The sequence below is a fragment of the Numida meleagris genome, chromosome 8 (genome assembly GCF_002078875.1).
Source record: "Numida meleagris isolate 19003 breed g44 Domestic line chromosome 8, NumMel1.0, whole genome shotgun sequence".
NCBI classification, from domain to species: Eukaryota; Metazoa; Chordata; class Aves; order Galliformes; family Numididae; genus Numida; species Numida meleagris.
The window spans coordinates 12,233,261-12,247,808 of record NC_034416.1 but is presented as its reverse complement, the minus strand read 5'-3'; the positions used below and the strand labels follow the sequence as shown (position 1 = coordinate 12,247,808).

Below are 14,548 nucleotides of genomic sequence, written 5' to 3'. Positions count from 1 at the left end.
ATCCAGCATCTTACATTTTCTGCAATATTACTCTAATCAATTCACTGGCAGTTTTCTTCGTATATGTGAGCAGACTAGAATTATGTTTACTTGAATCTTCAGTGGTATCTTTTTTGCATTGGTATCTGAAGCAAATTATCTCCTATTAAAAAGATTCTGAGTGATGAGTATTAGCAGCACAAGTTCCCTGAGATTTCTTTAATTGAAATATTTTGGTAATAGTATCAGGTCCTCTACACAGAAATAAGTACTCTGAAGGTAGTTAAATAAGAATGGTCCTTTGCAAAGTTGAGTTTTCAAGAGAGGGAGTTTAAAAAAAAAAAAAAAAACACCTCTTTCTTTTTTTCTTTTCCCCTCACCGTTCATTCTGAAACTATGACCTGATGAATGTCAGTAGACTGTAATACATTTATTCCATGCGGCGGTGGGAACAGGGAACTTGTTATTTCATTTGGGCTGAGTGAACCAGAGTCGCTCTGAACTGAGCCCCCACTGCCATCAAACTGAGAGATTTTCTTCTTGATTATTTTTCTTTCTTTGGCTCGGCGATTCTGGAACCAGATTTTCACCTGCAATGTTATAAGTGATGTTTGATTAGTTTGAAGTAGTCATTTTTTTTACAGCAATAGTAGCAATGAAAAAATACACGAAAGCAAAACAAATAAACACCCCCAATTCAATTCCTCAAACCAGTGCTGGACTTGTGCAGTGGAAAATTCTGAAGTTACTCTGTATTCACTTTCTGTATCATAATCAATAGAAAATTATTTGCTTTTCTTAGACATGGTGTAAAGTGAACTTGCTGTGTTATATTTAGGAATGCATGATTCAAATTTCTCACTTATTCTCAGGGTCCACCTAGTTCATCTTCTGAACTTGACAGCAGCATGTATCATACTTAAAGGAAGATGCAATTAGAGAGTACTTCTTAAGATTTCTTCTTCATATCTGATAAAGATTATTTCAAACCTAAATAGTGAGAGTGCATTTTCTTCTTTCTGTTGTGATTTGTGTATGGATGAATATCCTTTTGTTTTTATTTTTTTAATAGGCATCTGGTTCTGTGGTATGTCCTGTGTACAGTTATGTCAGTGCTACTTGAGGACAATGAATTTCCCAAACTAGCTGTTAACATTGGAAGATTAATACCTATGTGTAACCCGATTTTAGTAAAGTATCTAAATTTTCTTTCCCTTTGCGAGGGTGTAAATGAGCAGAAAACTCCATTTATTATCCTTAATGTTGATTTCCCGTTCTGACTTCATCTTTTTTTTTTTTTTTTACGTCCTTTAAGGTACACTGAACGCAATATTATATAGAAAGTTCTACCTTTGCTGTAGGTAATCTATTATTTTCTAAGTAGTTATTTCGTTACTACCTTGCAGGTAATGACAGTAAGAAAAAATTAGCTGTGTCAGTAGCTAATACAAATAGATCATATGTTTTGATTACATCTTACCTGAAGGAAATTTACCAATCAAAATTGGATGGCTGTAAGAGAAGGGCAACAGCTAGTTTTATCTAACTGTTGGTTTTGTGCAGAATCACTAGTTACTCCAGGTATGTCTGTGTTCTAAATCAGCCAGCTAACATAATGTTAGAACAGGGGGGATGAATTTTTTATAACGGCAGTTCTCTGAAAATTGTCCACTGGAGCTATATCCTAGTGTATAACAAATTTAAGTTCTTTGGTGATGAACTTGTTTTCTTAGTAACTTCCCAGAGCTGCTTAGCGAACCATAGAATATCCTGAGTTGGAAGAGACCCACAGTGATCATGAAGTGCAACTCCCAGCTCCATGCAGGACTGCCTAAAACTTAATCAGTGTCTGAGGTCATTGTCCAATGGCTTATTGGTGCTGTGTCCACTGCCCCAGGTTGGGAGTATCCAACCATTCTCTCAGTGTAGAACTTTTTCCTAGTATCCTATCTAATTTATAGTCTGTGGAGTGTAGGCTGTATACTGTTTGTTTTTTGAGATTGAACATCGCTGTACTACAGGATGACTTTAAATACCTAGTGCTTGAGCCTAAAATCTTATTGCTTGCCTATGCATCCTTACACTTGCCAGCCTCAAGTGATCCCTCTCAATTCCATGTTCTTGCACAGTCTGAATGCAGAAGAGGAGGCTATTTTGAAGGACTGAGTATGTATACAAACAATCGTTTGTAAAATTCTAAAAAGAAAGGTCTCTTACTTAAATTTACCTGGGGGCAGTAAGTCTGATTGCTAAGAGATGCTTTATTCAGTACTGCCAATCTTCCCTTATCTTCCAACTGTAGCGGAACCACTGGAATTATTACATAAGGAGGACTGGGTGCAACAGTTGCTACACTTGCAAGCTTTTCATAAATGTGCTCTCCAACACAGTGACTTTAGGAAATCTCTCCTGAATTCCTCCAACCTTTGTATGAACACAAGTAGGATAGCTCAGGAGGCTGTCTTTATTCAGGACAGTGTTTAATTATGTACTTAACTTGAATGCAGAGGTGCTTTCCAAGTAAGCAATTGATCTAAGTATGCACTTGAAAATTTTCTGAGCAGATAGTCTATTACATGCATAACATGTATAAAAGGCTGGCACCAATTTTTCTAGCATAAAGCTTCCTGTACATAATAGGTGTTTGTAATTCCTGTGAATATGACAGCAAAATGAAATCCTGACCTGAAGATCACCTGTCAAAGCTCCTTAACACATGCTGAAATAAAATGGAAATAACTATTGAGGAATTAGCTAAGATAATGTTAAGCCATTTTGTTAAATTCCTAGCTGCCTAGCAAGCTGTTTTGCAAGTAAAAATAACTGCTTTTCCGTACTTCTATTGTAGATGAACTCCTAATGTTTAGTTACTTGTAACTGGAGGTTTCTGTCAAATTAGCCTATTTATTAATTTGTAATTGTGTGGTGTATTCACTGTGTGGCTTGTATACTCACAAGCTATCACGGTTGCCCTGACACTACTTTTGCATACAGAACAAGAATGCTGTTTGTATCTTCTGACAGCAGCCGTGTCTGGTGAAGGGGTGCGGGCGATGTTTAGTCTCTGGGTACCTGTCTTTCAGATAGTCCAAGGTTTGCTGCAAGTTCTGATTTTCTCCTTATTGTAATATATCTGTTGCAGTGAAATTCCTTCTCTAATTCTAGTCTCTGATGGTCTGTGTAAACAACCCGGTACTTCTCTTTTGTTCTTGTTTTACCTGTTTGAGAAAGAAATGTTATTAATTCATTGAAGCCGATTTTCTGTAGCATCTTTCTTTCACACCTCTCAAACATTTTACAGTTAATAAAACTACAGAGTCCTTGCATAAGACTATTTTCTGAGATTATTTTCTGTGTTACAGAGAAGGAGTATGTGGTGCATAGTAAATAAGAATTTTTTTCCTAAATGTTCTGAGAGCTCATTAGTTATCATAGCTATCTTTTTCCCACTTTCTCTCTCTTTCACTTTCTCTCTCTGTAAACATACATTTAAATATAAGGCTCTTATGTGATGAAGGTCCTGAAGCATCTTAAACAATTCATAGCAGTACCTTAATTGGTACTGGATATATTTGACATCCAGATTTCACATCGTTGTTCGTGAAAGTGACCTCTGTATATACATAAATATCGCAGAATTTCAAGACTGACTCTCAGTCACAATTTGTTTATTTATGCCATGTTCTAATTCCTTATTTGGGCTTTTATAGCTCACCTCTGTAACACAAAGAAACATTCTCTAAAAGTGTGTCCCCTGTCCATTTAGCCATACTTTTTTACATAGGTTCAATAATAATGTGATTTTTTTTTCAGTAAGATGCAATCCTGCAGGATGCTGAGTGCCTGTATAGCTCTGCTGGGGTTACTCGGTGTGCTGAGTTTCTATTTGAAATCGAAGATGCTTGACAACTTACAAGACTAGACAATAAAAAACTTGTAAATGATTTTCTTTTCACTGGATTAATACTGTTAAGAGAAAAGTTACTCGACGTTTAGAATATATTTTTCATTTCTTATACTTTTTTAAACAATTGTTTGTCTCGTATTAATACAGAAAGCTCACTTTTCAACTTATTTTTTTCTCTTTTTCACTTTGAACAGCCAACTAGGTAGCTGCTCTTTTTCGTCTGATCTTCCCAGGTTTTTGGTTTTTTGATGTGAGTTTTCTGGGACAAACTGTAAGACAAAGACTCCTTTAAAGTGGTTCCCTAAAATCCATTGAGGTGTTAAGATGAAGCACACGCCACACAAAAGAGCGACAAGGAGATCTTATCAAGAACTCCTTTTACATTCAGAAACACAAGCCAATTGGTTTGGAATTTACAAGCCCTAAACAAATGTCAGACTCTTTCATCTTAGCAGAAGAAAAAAAGGACAGAAATAAATCGAGTATTTTTGCTTCAGTTCTATTCAGTTTTGGGCGAACATTTAGGATAAATGGAGATATTTTTATATGAAGGCAGACATAGGTTAAGGCATTTTGAAATGCAGAAAATGAAGGGTGTTTTTCTAAATTCTGTGCCGCTTTGATTTCTAGCGTACAGGATTTTCCTGCTTAATTTTGCAGGGCTAAAACATTCATTAAACTAAAGTTTACTTTTTTAGAAGTTACAATTTGTTGGCTTTGAAATATTTACTCTAGATGATAGTTATAATGCTAACAATAGTATAGATATTCAGATTCCTTGTAAACTAAAGGCTTAGAAGGTAATCTTTGAAAAGAAGTTAAAATTCAACAGGGTTATTCCGGATTCAATATAATCAGCAAATATAACCATGATTTGAGGGGGTGGAGAAAAGGAGCAGTTTTCCCCATTCCCCTTGGTCATAAAATTCACAGAGCATTTCTTCTGAAGACAATAAAGCCAGGAGAAGGCCTCTTTATTTGCTGTGAAAATCATCACCCTTTCCGGCAATATAACTCCTGGAGAAAAAAAGGGAGAAGGAAGAGACAAGGCTGCATATCAAAGCAAAGAGAAGTGTTGAGAGGGTCTGTTGCCTCAATATGACAGATAGGCCTCAAAACCAAAGACAATGTAGCCCTGTGGAAAATAGATGTCCTGACTCGCTTACAAAGAAAAATAAATTAGCACTAGAGCAGAGACTTGGCCCTTTTTCTTGCTTTTGTTTTGCTCTCTAGCTGTGTTTCTGCTGTGATGTAATCTGAATTATTTGGACATCACTGCTTGTTATGACATGAAAATATTGAGTATACTTTAAAAAAACAAAAACACTGAACAACCTGAAACTGATGTTGTAAAATATAAAAATATATAGAAAACAAATCCTTGTCCTTTTGTGTGGTCCCCTTAAGGTTGTTCTTTTTCTGAGAAGGATAATTCCCACCTGGAATTTCATATAAATTTAAAGTTTAGACCCTTGTTTAGATATGGTCTCGTATCTATCTATCTGAGGATTTCCTCTCATAGAATTGCACATTTTACACATAAGCTTACAGGGTTTAGAAATGACTTAGTCTGAAGCTTTAATCTTGCATAAGTCTTGAAGTTGTTAGGACACACTGAAAGTGCCCTTTTTCTCATTTTTGGAGCCTATGTGGGAAGATACCTTTACCAAGCCCACTTTGGATGTTTGTTTTGTAAAATTTCTTTTTGATAAATATGTTTGCAGTGTCTGTATATTTGAGAAAAAAAAGTTTGATATGAACATGCAGTTATGGTTTTCTACTTAGAAGATACATTAATAGTAAAATTTCAAACTAAATTTGAACTGTTGTAAGCACATAGTACTTCTGTCCTTGTGGTACTATTGTATCCTAGGGGGTTGTCTTTGCTCAGGTAAACTTTCACTTCAACCTTCCTGAATTTTTTTCATATAAAATGCCAAATATATTGAATCAGTGTAATTAGAGGGAAAAAAATCAATTAACACTCCCTTTATCAAGTAGTTCCCAGAGTTAGGATTTTTGTAGGCTCCCTCATTTAATTAGGTGTACTTGGATTTCTGTTATTCCATGCTGCTCACATAAGTTAGTGTAACTGTGCACCTAAGTGATGATATATGTATGTGTATAAATATTTGTAAAATTCAGGGCTAAATAATCCTGAAATTTTAGAAAAAGAGCAATATGAGTCAGCAATGAGATTGAAGGGGAGGAGCCAGCAGAGAGCAAGTCTGTTTCAAGACTGGTTAATGCCATGAAGTAGGTTTTATTATGTCCTAGAGAAAGGATTGACAAGTTAATACATAGTTATTTGCATAATTTTACTCTTGCAATTATACTGGAATTTCATTTCATAAAACTTTTTGTACCAGTTTTTTCCAGTTTTTAGACTTAACATTGTAATAAAAATGCTGATGAAAAGCCAAATGTAATTTGGTACTTTCCTTGCTTTGCAAAATAGCCACGTTTGTGTTTTACTTTCCCAAACCCTTTGCATTAAGCTGGTTTGTTGTCTTGAGTCAAATTTAGTGAAGTCTTGAGCTGTTTGTAACACTTCAAAGGACTGGGCTCCAGGATTGTAAAGCCTCAGGACACTTATCTGTGCACAGCCCTCAGTTCACCTGTCCAGTATTGTTCATGAGGTATTTCAGCATGGCTGTAAATTGTGTGCTTGTCAGACTAGAGATGAATTTAAGCACATAACTGCTTTTCTGAACTGCATATATGTTTTATGAAATTGAGCAAGCATGGGTGAAAATTTGCAGCGCCTTCCTTGTGTGTGCATTAAGTGTAAAACTAAGGTTTAGATTTTGTATGTTTTAATCTTAAAAAATCCTAATGTGTTTAAACTGAAGTGACATGGCAGAAAGGGTTGCCTTGTTGATGTGCAGCAGTCTCAATTGCTTCTGGTCTACCTTAGCTTTTGCATTGCTTTTACACCAGGAAAACTCCAATGTTGTTAATGGAGTTACTGCAGATTTACATGGGGATACGTAAGTGGGGGGGAAAGGACTTGGAATCTGCCTGGCTTTGAAGACCTTTGTAAAGGCTTCTAGTGGAACCAGCACATTATGATACCTTAATGTCCACTAGGCATTTTATACTCGGTAACAAGGAGGAAACAGCGCGTATCTACTTCGTAACTGAGAAACAATTATTAGACTAATTCTACTGTTGAGTGATAAGGTTGGAAGGATTGTTTCTCAAGTGGCACTGCTGATTTTCTATCTACTAAAACTGCTCCAATTGTCATAGCACTTATTTCTTTAGAGCGTTTTCTTTGATGCTCTCTGACACACACTTACTACTTCTAACCTTAACAATGGGTTTAACAAACCTTGCTACACACAATTTACACCTTGGGAATATACACGGGAAAGTTGCTGTGGCGTGCAGCTTGTGACTGAAACAGACACATCAATGACTGACACTTGGGAGAAAGTGAATTTTAGTTGTCTAACAGTAACAAGCTGCAAAATTTTGATTTGAAATTAAATGAAGCAAAAGCTTAATAGGTAGATACATGGTCTGCAAACAAAATAGTCCATGCTCAGTATTTGAGTCAGATTACTTGTCTGGGGATGTTTCTTCTCATTTAATAAATATCTGGAACAATGAGTATCACAGGAACAATGGATAAAAATTGCATTATCACATAATTTTCTTTAAAAGTATTTAAAAGTCTGTAAAGGTTTAAGAAGATCAGCCAGCTTGTATATTGATCTTTACCTTGTGGCACAAAATAATTATGTAGTCTTTTTGCATGTAACTGTTAAAAGCAACATTTTCAGGTGTCATTTTTCATCTGTAATGCTTTACATTTATTAGAACAAAGATACTTAGATGAGAGTTACATGTAGCCCCATGTAAACACAATAGCTATTCTACTGTAGTCATATAAAACCTTTATGGGGTGAAAGTGAAACTAGTGCAAATTTAGTTAAAACTGCATTAAGCAGTAGTAGGTTAAAGAAATGTCAGAAGTGATCCACCAACTTCTGTGCTTTAAGTAAAGTTAATTATTTATAAGTTCAGTGATAGCAGAAAAATTCTTTTTGAGGTAGAAAGTGTAGCATACGCTTACCAGTTGTGTTATTTTGCACCGTTTTCCTCATCCATTCGTAAGAGCTGTGCCTTTGGCTGGTGGGGGAGACCTGCTGTGCACTAACGGTACCTGCAGGAGGTAACCCCCCGGGTGCAGCGGGATGGAGGGAGCTGTACTCAGCTGGGCTGTAGGAGCCCTGCCCAGGAGACGAGCCGCTGAGCTGTGCGGCAGCAGCAGTGCCGGAGGGCCCTGGGCACGGGCCGTAAGCGTTCCAGTCCTCCCTCTGGGGGCCGTAGTGGGGTCCCCAGGCTCCTGCGGGCTGTCCGTGGCTGTCTGGAGCTGGCACGTGGTGATACCCCATGTAGTCTGAGTAGGGGGGAGCAGGCACAAAGTTCTGCACTGGCAGGTTGTTGTTGCTGCACCTTGCAGGTCCTGGATACATGCTGGTCTCTTTATCCAAGAGAGAGCTCACATACATGATGCTCGCAGATTGTAAATGTGTTGTCACAACATCTTGCTCTTCTGTGTTTTCTTTCGCTGCTTAAAAATAATTGTTCGATTTTTGCTAATAGCGCCAAACTGCTTGGAATCTTCTACTTCATCCTCTTTTATTATCAACTGTGTTACCAGGTGCTGGTGGTAATGGTTTACCAAGATCTTGTCTGACGTCAGCCAAACTGCCAGCCTCATAATTACATTTACATTCAAATGAAGGGCTGACCAACCCCACCTTGCTGCTAGTTCTGGTGCTTTCTCTTTTAGAAAACTTTTATCTATCCCATTACCCTTCACTGATATTCAACAGAGATTCCACTCCTGTAACATGATGCAACTGTTGCTTGTATTCAGAACTTAGTAAATAGATGATAATACCTTTTTTTTAAAAGAAAAATGTCTAAATACCGAACTCTGCTATTATAGTTTAAATTATTCTTTTCTGGAATGTATGTATTTTTTTTTGTCACGTGTTGTCAATCAACAAGTAAATCTATTACTCTCTTAATTTCTCAGATGCTCAAAAATCTCATTTTAAATTCTCTAATTTATAGATGCTGTCAATTTGAATAATAACTGTATCAAAAAATCCCCACTTGTTATTGATGTTTGTAAGTTTTCCAGTATAGGAGTAATTAAAACTCTATCTGTCACAAATATGTTTATGCTCTCCATATGTGGTGGTTTAAAGAGATCTCTTGGCTGTTGCAAATTGATTATTTTTAAGAAGCAGACAATAAATCTTCTTAACAAAGACGGTAGCAGAAATGTAAAGGAAATGACTAAAAAGCTCTGAAGAAAGACTAGTGGTAGGCCCAGCAATACTGTTGGCTTCTGATCCAAGTTGATGACAGCTGTTGTGTGTCTGAAAGGCCTTTCTCTGAAACTCGTGTGCAGACTGTTCAGTGGTGGCAGCTGGAACAGTGGCATGAAGTGGCTGCATCCTCTGTCAGAGGTCAGAACTGCCCTGCTGCGTGTCTCTTGGGTGCTTGACACTTGGTACTGTGCAGGTGAACTTTTTCACCAAGAGGAATGATTGCAAATTTGTTGTTGTATGTTAGTATTAGGAACGCGATATTAACGTGGGAGAATTAGGCCGCTCTTTATGACTTGAGAATTGCCTCACAGTGGTTGCCTCATTACAATTTGTAGAGTGCCTTTGATATCAGATTTTTATCTTGGATTAATTTCTTTGCTATGAGCTATTTGTCAGGAGGTATGCTTGCAAAAGAGGTGCAAATTGTAATGACTTGTTTCCCTTTATGAAGGTGTGGATCTTCATTCAGCATCCTTTGTATTTTGACACTGCTTATACTCACACATCCCTTCTAATTTCAGCACCAAAGGATTCTATGTACTTAGAGAGGAAGGATTCCTCTTTTTTTCTTTTTTTTTTTTTAAGAAAAAACTTTTTATTGATAAGCGTAGCGGTCTTTAAGGTTAATTTTTTGTATTCATGGATTTATTTCTTAATCCATGAGATAACGCTGAGGAAAGTTGCATTGTGGGATTAGACCTCGGTAATTGATGTGCCCCTTATTTAAATAATAAAAATAAAATAAAAAGAACATATATGGATTATATATGGTTTCGATGAGCATCATTCAGATTAAATAAGATAGCTATCCTGGAATTATATTATATATAATATATAGTAGTAACAACTTGATTTTTAACTGTCTTCCTTTGTTTACACTTCTCCTCATGCCACCACAATTTCACTATCACTTGATCCTATTTTTTGTATCTCAGAGCCTTATCCTTCATTCCTTGTTCTTTTTTTATCTTTTGTTTATGCTCCTCCTTTCCCTTTCTTGTTTTGCCTGTTCCATTATCTGAAATTTCTTTAGATCTATTTCAATTCTTTCCAGAACATAATTAGATCAAGATACGCTGATCACGAATTGCTGTACTGATTTGATATTGGTTGACAATAGTTAACTTTGAATAAGGCATTTTGTTTAAAAAGATTTGCATAGAAGGATAAGATTGCTGGGTAAGGCTGCGGATTTTTTAACACCAGAGTGAGAATAAGATAACTAAAATGGCAGCATTCAAATGATCTCCCACAGCCTGACTCTTATGCCTCCCATTTTGTGTCAAAGAACTGGGTGGATCATTAGAAAGGAACCACATCTTTTCACATAGTCTAGTATTTTAAGGATACTGTAATTTTGGAATTGATGGGTTTTGAGAGCTAATTGACTGTTAATCTGCCTTCCCAAGAGTAATTTCTTAGCCATGCATGTGTCGTTCTGCTCAAATCCACCCCATCATTAGCTTCAGAGCCACAGAACCACATCACCTTCAGTGTAGCAGCGACTCACTCTGCAGTTCCAGAAACACTTTTAGTAGACATTGTTGTCAAATGAGAGATGGAGAGAGAGAGAGATCTCTGCCTTTTCTCTGTCCATATTTGCACTGTGATGGAGCAGCAGTGAGTTGCTGGTGTTAGAGCAAGGGTGAGTGTGCTGCTTATGGCTGTTCCAAGTCATTGTTACCACCATCCCTCTTTGCCTTTCTGGGATAGTAGGAAAGGAGAAGCAGATCTGAGGCAGTAGGCTAGGTGTCTAGGAGTCTCATTCATACAGAGGCTTGTATTTATACAATTTTCAGCAGTGGGGAAAAAAAGACAGAATAGGAATTGTTGGTACGATATTGGCAGCAAGACTGCTGCTCTCTTTGGCATGCTTCAGAGAGGCTGATGGCTGGAGTGAGAACTGAGCTCCAAGGTCATCATTTTTCATTTTACTCCAACCGTCAAAATATTATGTCTAATTTAGCTAGTGTCCATGGGAATTGCCTGAGCTTTTGGTTGGAATGAAGTGGTTTGTGTATAAAATTAAATATATGTAGGTTGCTCTGGAAGCAATGTCTCCTATTTATTTCCATGGAAACTACAACAGATACAAAGAGCACGTAGTACAATTTGATAGAGCAAGTTCTCCGCTACAAAACTCTATTTTTCAACTTGGTCATCTCCATTATCTGTGCATTTTCATCAGCAATAAACAAGAGCCTGCATGCTGCGCTTGTAAAAACTTGCATGGCCATCCAGAACACAGCTTGTCTTTCACATCACTGCTGAAATGCACCACCCACTGCCTCACTGTGCTCACATCCACTGCTTGGTTTCCATAAATGCTTAGCAACCTTCGATGAATGTCAGTGGGTGCAATTTTTTCTACACAGACTAATTCACTTCCACCCCTTTGCTTCATAGGCACTTCCATGTCAGATACCATTGTGTCAGACTGCCCCTCTGATGCCATCTGTCACATGACAACAAAATGTAACGGGATATTGGTGGGAAGGTTCAACCCGTACTGCTGTACCATCAACATCTGTATCTGACATCATAGGCCAATATATATTAAAAAAAAAAAAAAAAAAAGCAGGAGGCATTACTTTCGGAGCATCCCTTGTACTTTATGTGCATTTATTCTTCGGGGAAGAAAATTGTGTAGTTTTCAAACAAGTGGTTGATGAAAATTTAGTAATGCTCATAGCATTAGTAGTGATAGCCATTAAAACTATAAAACTTTGATTTTCACTGACGGTGTCAGTGGTGTCCCACAGTATGGGTGCTGTTCTAAAGAGTATTTCCAAAGCCAGCAGTAATAGTATAACCACAAAGATGTGGTTAAGGTGTTTTAATGGCAGCTATTATAGCTGTAATTTCATGGAATACTGATAGATTAAAATTGGCCTATACGATATGTGAATTAAAGGTGTTTAAACCTGTGATTGTTTTTATAAGCATATTGTGAATGCATACTCATAAAGTCACTCTTGTTATATAAAGATAATAAACAAATCTATTTCTGACACTTGAAAATTGTATGCAATCTACTTTCTTGGGTTATGTTTCTGAGAAGAAAGTATACGAGCTTAGTATGTCTCATCCTAGGTAAGGTGCTAGGAACAGATGTTTGTTTCCTTGCCTCCAGGGGACCACTCCAGTAACACATCAAAAACGTGGGGCTTGGGAATGCTTCTTGCTGGCACCTTTATAACTGCATGCCTACAGTTTCAGTGGAATGTCTGGCTAAGGACTTTGCTAGTGAACTACATCTTAGTGATGGATTTTAAGTAGTATTTCAGAGATGTTACCCTTCATTCAAGCCTGGCGTTACATGCACACCCAATTCTCCTAAAGTTAATAGCTGTACAAATCTGAAGGAAAGGACAGTACAGGGCATGCTGCCAACTGAGGTCAGTTTTGCTAGGAAAAAAAATCTATTAGTTCAAGAAGGAAGGCAGTTGGCTTCTAAATTTTAAAACACACTGCTGAAGAGAGTGATCTTGCTTTCACAGGAGCTTCTAGAAACAGAAACATTCTGAAAATGGTATTTATTCTTTTTAATTGGGATGGTTTAATATACGACATTCTAGTTAGGTCTCATTTTCAGGGCATGAGATGCCAGACCATGCTGAATTGTTCTCCTTACTGATGAGCGTGGTACAGCTCAGAGAGCTGAATCAGCCATGGTAACTGAGTTACTTTGACTTGCTGAAGTTAGCTCTTCTGGGGGGAGAAGGGGGAGATATCAGGAGTTCCACTCTATACAAACAAGTAGAAATAGAAATTACAGCTGTCCAGGAAGCCTTCCTCAGTGTTGCAATTTTGAATTCCATACTCTTAGATTTTGCTTGTTAACAAATCCTTCTGAAAAATTATTGATATTGAAAAGTGAATTGCTGGGAGTATGGTGATCATGTTTACCCTTCTACCTCTTATAGCTGTTTTTCTGACTGCTGCTAACAGTGAGCTAGCTTTCATTTCCTAATGTTAATTTTTCCACTTTCTTAAGGTAGAAGCATTATATGTCATGTATGATCTGCACCAGTGATGCATGTGCTAGGGAAGGGTGGAACTAAAAGAGGGTCTTCTGATCTGAAATCTAGATAATTTAAAATCTGTTACAAAGTCAATACAAACAGTAATAAAAGTATGTCTTACTGCTCAGCAAACAGTCTTAGTGCAGCAGGTTTTAAAGAACCTGTATGTGAAATCCAGGTTAAATTGATTCTTTTTAGCAGAGCTGTAAACAGGATCAGCAGATCCTCTGTTGACACTTGGTTTCCTTCCCAAACCTGCTGTGTAGGATTCCCACTTACTGTAGCTAATTCATCCTGACTGGAGTACAGCTAGATGGGGATTGCTGGGCGCTCAGTATTTAGTCCTTTGAACATTCCTTGAGTGTGGTCTTTGTTTTTCACGAGGAAACAAAGGAATTGATTGCTTTTACTGTTTACCATTCTTGCTATATATGTGGCTTCTATTCCTGGCAGACAGTGTTTCTGTCTCAGAAATTTAACTGTTCTTCCTCACTCTCAGGTGAGAGATTGTCTGTTAGAAGTCCCTCCTGCCCTGGAGGACCAAGAGCATGCAGGATAAATTTAAGTTAAGCCTCTCCATTTTGAGATACTTCACAGAACAGTTTGCTACAAAATGTACAAAAAATTATTTGTGCTGACATTTTCACCATGAAAAAAGTGCCTCTTCTTCTAATAGTGATGACGACACAATTGTGAGTCTCACTAATAACATCCAGTGCCATTTCTAAAATGTGACCTGCCATCTAAGTCCCTCAGCATGAGCAGAGATGCCCCATCTCAGAGCACACTCTGCATGTAGAAGTGTGGCTTGGAGCGAGCCTGTGCTGCACCAACAAACAATAAGGATGCTTGAGGTAGGAGCCTGATTTTTATTTTTTGTGTTAACATCTAGAATGAATATATCTGTCTATCTGAAGGTTTTTTCTTTTGTTTGGAAATGTTGTTTTGAATTGTACGACTTTCTTAATTGCATGAAGGTTTTGTAGGAGATCCTGCCTGGTATGTTCTTGATCTTTTTGTGCCATACAGATCACACTTCTTTTGGGGGGTAATGGTGTTTAAGGGTTTGTGAATTCCTCTGAAAATGGCATATACCTTGATCGTTGCTTTAATCACAATTAGGATTAAGGGCTTAGATATTCCTGTGATGTAGCCTATGGTATGCTTTTCTTCTTCAAGGCACTTTGCTAACAACCAATCAATCTTCGCAGCAACTCTGCTTTAGTGTCTCTAGTTTTATAGATGTGCTAAAAGTGATAGGTTACATGATATGCCCAGTGTTG

General features: G+C 37.4%; 1 protein-coding gene across 2 annotated transcripts; it reads right to left on the bottom strand.

The window, feature by feature from the left end:
* Positions 203 to 8,551, bottom strand: LOC110403442 (homeobox protein CDX-4-like). 2 transcript variants are annotated; one of them, XM_021406646.1, is made up of 3 exons: positions 7,968 to 8,551; positions 3,052 to 3,197; positions 203 to 569 (listed from the first exon to the last, which is right to left on the bottom strand). In XM_021406646.1, exons 1-3 carry the CDS (start codon positions 8,404 to 8,406, stop codon positions 363 to 365), a joined length of 792 nt encoding a protein of 263 aa, XP_021262321.1. In that variant the 5' UTR covers positions 8,407 to 8,551; the 3' UTR covers positions 203 to 362. The 2 variants fall into 2 exon arrangements, 1 of the variants encoding a protein (XP_021262321.1); XR_002441667.1 differs by lacking the exons at positions 3,052 to 3,197; positions 7,968 to 8,551 and adding an exon at positions 2,207 to 2,678 and having other exon boundaries at positions 484 to 569.

What these genes read in the sequence shown, in the direction of transcription:
- LOC110403442 (XM_021406646.1), bottom strand. Translation starts at nt 8,406, where the DNA reads ATGTATGTGAGCTCTCTCTTGGATAAAGAGACCAGCATGTATCCAGGA. An exon ending in GGTGCAAAATAACACAACTG is followed by an intron (nt 3,198 to 7,967) that starts GTAAGCGTATGC and finishes TTTCTCAAACAG; the next exon opens with GTAAAACAAGAACAAAAGAG. An exon ending in TTGGACTATCTGAAAGACAG is followed by an intron (nt 570 to 3,051) that starts GTACCCAGAGAC and finishes ATAACATTGCAG; the next exon opens with GTGAAAATCTGGTTCCAGAA.